Source organism: Arachis duranensis, chromosome 9 (assembly GCF_000817695.3).
Source record: "Arachis duranensis cultivar V14167 chromosome 9, aradu.V14167.gnm2.J7QH, whole genome shotgun sequence".
Classification (NCBI taxonomy): Eukaryota; Viridiplantae; Streptophyta; class Magnoliopsida; order Fabales; family Fabaceae; genus Arachis; species Arachis duranensis.
This window is the reverse complement of record NC_029780.3, coordinates 5,410,349-5,417,581: the sequence shown is the minus strand read 5'-3', so window position 1 is coordinate 5,417,581 and position 7,233 is coordinate 5,410,349. Positions and strand designations below refer to the sequence as shown.

Below are 7,233 nucleotides of genomic sequence, written 5' to 3'. Positions count from 1 at the left end.
CAACGGAGACAGAGGAGGAGTGGAGGAAGAGGAAGGAGTTGCAAACGCTGAGGAGGTTGAAAACAAGAAGAAAGCGCTCTGAAAATCAGCAGAGGAACATGAAGGCCATGAGAAAAAAGAGTAACCGTTCTTCTTCTTCTTTCTCTGAAAATATTGCTGCTTTTGTTGATGGAAACAATAGCAATCTGGTGGAGACTGCTTTAAATAAATTTAGTAGTTTGGAAAGAACGGTGTCGTTGAGTACTAGTCCATTGCCACACATCACTGCTGCCGGGAAGCAGTTTGGATGGAAAAACGGGAAGGGACTAAATAGATGCATTTTTTTCAATTTTGATGACATAAATAGTGCAATTGAAAAGTTATGGATCAAATCAATGCATTTCGTAAATTTCAGGGACTACTTTGAGATTTAACTCTATCAATTACATGCATAAGTTAATATTTGTATATGTTCAGATACATTTCATGAATGAAAAGGAAAAATAAGATATAAAACGATCATTATTATAAACTGATATATGCAGCTAGCATAAATTAGAACTCGTGCGTGATTATTTATATATATAATTTAATTTGTAAAGAAGTCACAAGGTGCACACCTTCCATGTCCACAATTTCATCATTGATGTAAATTTGCCACATTTTGTCACCAATTGAACGCATAATGTTGACACATTCCAAGCTTTGTGGCTCCAAGAACAAGTCATAATTGGCACTACTAGCAGTGTGTTCATACCATAGTGACATTCTAAATGCATGAATCTCACCACGGCTCATACCTTCATGTTTATTATCTTGAGATAATTGGTAGCAGCCTATGGCAATCTCACTGTCCCTTTCTCCATCCATGGATCTTTGGTTCACATTTGCTGATCCTATTAGTATGTATTCATCGTCCACTGGTATCATATACAACAGAAAATTAATTGAAAAGCTAAATAATATTTAAGAGAAAGTATAAAGAAAAAAAGATATTTACATTTCTATTCTTAAGACTACTCTGAGTTTATGGCAGAACCAAACCACAATACTAAAATTTATTTTTATTTTTATTTCTCATATATTTTACTCTTGTTATTTATTCTTTTATTTTATCCTTTAACTTCTCTCAACTCCCCTCAACTCTCTTATTAAAGATGTTTTTTGGAAACAAAATAATATCCGACCCAAATGATAAAACTCTCAACTTATTTTAAAGGTTCAATAATCTTTCTATTTATTATAATTTTATCAAATTTATAATTAAATTTCTATAATTTTAAAATTTTTAGTTAGATTCCTACACCATTTTAAATTTTATAATTAAATCGTTGACGTATTAAAAATGTTAAAGTTAACAAAATATTTTAAAAATAAAAAGACACTCAGATTTTAAGAATTTAACCTTACGTGTGAGTATAAGAATTTAGAAAAAAATATTATTTTAATTCTAACTTTAATGACAGTAAGAATCTAATTATAAAATTTAAAATAATATAAAAATCAATTTAAAAGTCTTAAACTATAGAGACTTAACTATAAATTTAAAAAAAAATATAAAAACTAACAAAATAATTTAACCTACTTTAAATTGTTCATTCAATTTCTCATTTTAAGTTGCATTTAGTATTACTTTTTTTTTAATTTAATACAACTAATCAATATTCAATAAGTTACAAATAATACTTAATTATAATTTATAAGTGAATTATGGACCCTTGTTTGAATTATTCTTATCTAATAATCTAATTGAAGAACAAGGGAAGAGACCAAACAAGTCAACAAACAACAATAACAAATTTGAAGAATAATGGAGCAATAATAATAATACCTATCATGAACTTGGAGTGAACATAAACCATGAACCTCCTATTACTTTGTGCATTCCCATAAAGTGTTCCAGGATGAGGAGCATGTTGTGGAATATACTCCCCACTCCCCTTTTGTTCCCTATTTGCAAGGCAAAAGAAATTCAAATAATCTTTAGGGTGACCATTATTATTATTCTCCCCATTCTCCTTCAATGCTTCTCCAATTAACCTATACATCATAGTCATAGTTTCTCTAGTCCAATGCAATATATCTTGAACTGCTTCACTTTTAGGCACTCCCTCTGGCCACATTGGTATCACTATGTACACTGCAAAGCTCTCTTTTGCTTTGATCTTGCTAACAATTTTGAGTGCAATTTCAATTGGGATTAGGTTTGTGCATCCACTATCCCTATCTTTGTCCCATAATTGGCACCCTCCAATGAAATATTCATTCTCAATGTATATAAACTTTTCAGCACTTCTTATTGCTTCAACATAAGCCTCATGGATGCTCCTTTCTACATGTAACTCTCTAAATGATTGGCTTTGGAAGCTAGCTGACACATCATCAATTGACCTGTACAAGTGAATGATCAACCATTTTAGTTGAATAAATTGCAAAATTGTGCATAGATATTCATAAAGATTAAATTGTTGTTCAAAATCACATATAATCTAAATAAAGATATATTTGCATAAAGAATGTCTTATTTTATTCTAATTTTTTACAATATCTTTCAACTGACAATTTAAAAACTAATTTGTTGTGAATCAGAATTCTATTTAAAGATTTATCATTGATCAATGGATTATTGCATCCATAAAGTAAGATTCAAACAGTCGATACTTACTTAAGTAAACTAATGAGTACATAAATAACTGACAAGATATTGCTGCTATCTTAAACTAATCATTGTCTAACCTGTATACTTGAACTTTCCAATTCCAATCCTTGTCTATGGAAGTGTTTGAAGTTGTGCTATTCCTTGGCCCAACAACATTTGCAATGGTGGTAGTAGGAACAAGAAAAGAAGAATCACATTGCTTTCTCCACCTTTGGTCAAAGTTGGTCAACACATCCCAAGCAGCCTCACCAATAACACAAGCATGAGCATCATGCCAAGGTGTTCTTGGCCCTCCTTTGTTAAGACTAGCTCCTCCAATGTTTGGTTGGTAAAAATCATAACAATGTGATTCCCTAATCAGTGTGTGAAACAATGAATGTTGCTCAGTGTCATATCTTCCTTCACACAAATCTAATCCTCCCAAAAAGCTCATTAGTTCTCTCTCATCTTCACCATCATCATCACTAGAATTATTTGGTGATTTTGTGTCCAATGTTATAGTCTTTTGGTGGTGAGAAAAGAGTGTTGGGAATTTGTGGTGCAACCTAGGACACTTTGTGCATATTACTCTTGTTTTCTTGAAGTAAGCAAAAGCATCATCATCATCATCATCATCATGATGTTGTGCATTATTATTGTTTGTTATTACACCTTTGTTCTTCTTAATAAAGGGCAAAGATTTTTCATCATCCCAAAGCATAATCCTCACAGCAACACCTTCCTCTGCTTTCTTCTTCAATAAATCACCAAGCTTTATTCCTTTGGCATGTGGGATTTCTGTTTGAGGATCTCTAACCTGCTCCAGACACCATATTTTTAGCTTCTAATAAACGTATTTATATATTAACTATTTTAACTTAATTAGAAGAAACTAGAAAGATATATAAAGTGTCATTATTTTTGTCTCTGTTTATATTTTATAAGGAAGAATGCCTTTTTTTTCTTATAAGAAGACACTTTTAAATTTGTGTAGATTGCTTAAATGAGATCTTTAAAACTAAAATATTAGTTTGGTGTAAAAAATTACTCAGAAATATAAATATTAAATTAGTTCGCATTTCATATATATACTACCAAAAAAATACTAGGAGTATAACATTTTAAGTTTTAAAAAGAAAAAAATTAGTTAGTATTGGTTCAAATATAAAATAAAAATTAAGAAAAAAGTGTTAATCACTTAATATTTTTTATTGATAAAAACACTTTTAAATATTAGAATAAATTTTGATTTTATCCCTGACAAAAGAAAAAAATAGAACAAAATTATTCTCACAACATAAAAATGACTAATTCTTGTCATTTGAGGACAAAAGTGACAAATTAATCCATTCATAAGTAAGACTAATTAATATGCCTATTTTTTTACTAGTGAGAGGTGAGCTCATCAAATAAAAATAAATGGGGAAAAAGATGTGATAGTTGTTAGTGTATTTTGGTTAAGAATAACAAGATTATTGGAAATTTATTAAAAGAGGGTAGTGTGTTATTATTACCAGAACCAAGTTTGGATTGAGGGACCAGGCTGCAATATAAATTATATGCTTTGCACCCTCAATAGCTTTATACACATCCTCCCATAGCTTCCTTGGAGCTTCACATAATAAACCAGTTATATTTGGTTGAAAAGTAGAACAATGATGAGCATCATGATATAGTTTGACATAACAATTAGACCTTTGTGGAAATGTAGTAGAAGAATCTCTCATTCCTTGACAACAATTCCCAAACCTCATTATCTTTGCCCAACTTATTGGTTCCAATAATTCTTCAGCTGAATTGAACCATAACTGGAACTTCAATTTGAGTTTTTGGTTTGGTTTTTTCCCATTATTATCTTGCATTAATAGAGGGATGAATCCATTGATTAAGCCTCCTTCTTCTAGAAGCTTTTGGCCTTTTATGTGGTACTTTCCTAATGTGCAAGTTTTTGTTTTGAGTGTTATTGTGATTGTTGAATCAATTGGGTATGCACATTGGATCTTGAACGTTTGGTTCCATACACGATCAATGTCTTCAATTGTTTTTGCAACCTTGTTCTTGTCTATCTTGATTGTCACATAAGCTGGTTTTTCTGCTTTTAAACATAGACACTGAAAAAAAAAAAGAAATTTTAATTTTTAAATTTAAATGGTGTATTACTTGTTTGTGAGGAAGTAAAGAGGAACAACATTTTTTTCTGAACAACTTAAATAATAGGTTAAAAAAAAGTTAATTTTAATTTTAAAATTTAAATTTTAAATTAATTAAATTTATTTATATTTATTAGTGGGTTTGAGATGTAGCTCGTTGTTCATATTGTTCACAATTTTTGTTGTTTATCTAATAGAATTGCTAGTTTATATACAAGGATTGGAAATTTTATTTTGAACAACCATGAAAATTGTTTGTAAGAGGACAATAAACAGCTAATAACAGTTCTTGTAAATAATTCATAGCGGTGGTTTAAAAGATTGATAATGTTTCTAGAGCAATATTCTAACTTGGTTCTTAATAATTTTTTTATTAGATAAATTTGTCTTTAATCTTTTAGAATATCAGACAAGATAATCAGTGATTAAATAAAAAGATAAATTAGTTCCTAATATTTTTAAAAAGTAACAACTTAATCTTTAATTTTTTTTTTTTATAAAGATTGTATGGTTAAGTGATTAAATTATCTAAAATTTTAAAAATAAAAGAGTAAATTTATTTAATATTATAAAATAAATTTAAATACTAATTTGATCGAATTTTTTGTTAGGAACAAATCATAAAAAAAATGGCCATAACTATCATTTTAGTGAAATGAAAATCAATAGTGCAAGATTTTCATAACATATTATCGAATATATGTGTGTGTGATAATATATAACACTATCACTTAAAAAGATCACATAATATTTATTACAATCTTGACAATTGCCTGAAGATTATTTAACAGCCTAAATTTACATCACTTAAAGAAAGTATACACATATATATAGCAATATTGAATCCAAATTAAATATGTGCTAGCCTCCATCATGAAGGACTAATTAATGCATGTAACATATGAAAATCATTTTTGTTAGGGACTTACCTTGAAGGGAAATGAAGAAGAAGAGGGAGGTGATGAGGCATTGAAGATGGTAGCTTCAATTGTTCCATGAAGGATCTTAGGCATTTCATCATCATCTTTTGCCATGTCCTCCTAATAACTTCAAATATTCACAAAGTAACAAGTAGGTAATAATAACTACTCTTAGCTAGTTTGTCATTAATTACCATTACCAATTATTACATATATAAATAAAAGAAAGTGAGTTCTCTTTTGCAAGTGAATATTGAAGAAGCAATAAATAAATAAAGGGGAACCTTGGAATTGAATTGAAAGTTAAAGCAGCATAAGAAAACTTTGTATAACGTTGCACAATTGAAGAACCAACCTTCAAGTATTTTCCATCACAAAGTTTTAACTACAAGTTAAGTTTCTTAAGTCCAAATCAGAATTTTACCGTAACCATTAAGCACCAATCAAAATACTACCTCTCGTATAGTCTCAGTATATTACATCATCATACCCTTTATCAATCAACAAACTAATAAATTCATTATCTTTGTATTAAACCTAAGCATAATACAAAGGAGGGCTAGCTAATAATTCTTTTAATAACGATCTATTTAAGCTTTGATTAGGAATATTCCCTATTTTTTGTTTGTTGTTTGGTTGATTTAAGGTCTATCTCTTTTCAAGATTCATGGAATATTCATTCTTTTGAATTAATTTTAAATTTAATATTTTTGCAATAACTTTATTTACATTCCTTCTTAGAAAAAAAAAGGTATACACAATTGCAGGGTCCTACGAAAATGACGTCTGACATTTGGGAAAAAAAAGGGGGAAAGTTAGTTGGAAGAAGTTAGTTATGTAGGTTAGGATCGATATATATACGAGGGTTTAGTAGTTTAGACTTAATTATTTTATTGTTAGTCTACTCTCGTAATAATTTTATTAAATTTTAAAGGTTCTTATAGTTTAAAAGTATAAGTACAATTTTTTTATATTAGATAAAATTTTTCAATAGATCTTTAGTCAACTGTTTTCTGTTTAAAAAATACAAAATATTTTTTAAATATTTATTTTTGTGTTAGATATATGATAAATTGTAAAATATTAGAAACGAATATTATAAAATTATAGCTTGTCTTTTTCTAAAAGATAATAACTAATAAGAATTTAACTAAAAAATATCATTTAGTATAAAAGCTTAATTATAAAGAGGAATGTTAGAGGCAGTAATTTTGGTATTTTGTAACCATCAATTGACCATCAATAGTATTTTTAATGGTGTGAGATTACATTTAATGGTGGGAAATCACTCACCTTTGTTTTGATGGTTAAATGATGGCTAGAAAACACAAAAATTACTAGCCCTTAGACTTTTTCAATTTAAAATTATAAAAACCGAACTAAAAGTGTCGTGAAACTGTAGAAGCTAATTAAATAATTAAACCTTAATTTTATGTGTTTATAGTGTAAAGAGTAGTTATTATACTCCGATCTCTATATATCCCTATATAAGAAATAAAAGTAGAGAGAAATAGTTAAATAACGATGGTGTCAATTTCAACAAAAT

The 7,233-nt window shown here is 28.6% G+C and overlaps 1 protein-coding gene across 1 annotated transcript; it reads right to left on the bottom strand.

Annotated features, from left to right (window-relative positions):
• Window positions 1–555: 555 nt before the first annotated feature.
• Window positions 556–5,891, bottom strand: LOC107464236 (phospholipase D alpha 4-like). The gene is made up of 5 exons (XM_016083166.3): window positions 5,697–5,891; window positions 4,132–4,728; window positions 2,716–3,434; window positions 1,811–2,370; window positions 556–899 (listed from the first exon to the last, which is right to left on the bottom strand). Exons 1-5 carry the CDS (start codon window positions 5,799–5,801, stop codon window positions 556–558), a joined length of 2,325 nt encoding a protein of 774 aa, XP_015938652.1. The 5' UTR covers window positions 5,802–5,891.
• Window positions 5,892–7,233: the final 1,342 nt, after the last annotated feature.

Bases quoted from the DNA above. Each gene is read 5' to 3' on its own strand.
- LOC107464236 (XM_016083166.3), bottom strand. From the start codon at position 5,801: ATGGCAAAAGATGATGATGAAATGCCTAAGATCCTTCATGGAACAATT. The intron at 3,435-4,131 runs GTAATAATAACA...TGTCTGGAGCAG, and splicing joins TCAATCCAAACTTGGTTCTG to GTTAGAGATCCTCAAACAGA. The intron at 900-1,810 runs GTATTATTATTA...ATATGATACCAG, and splicing joins TCACTCCAAGTTCATGATAG to TGGACGATGAATACATACTA.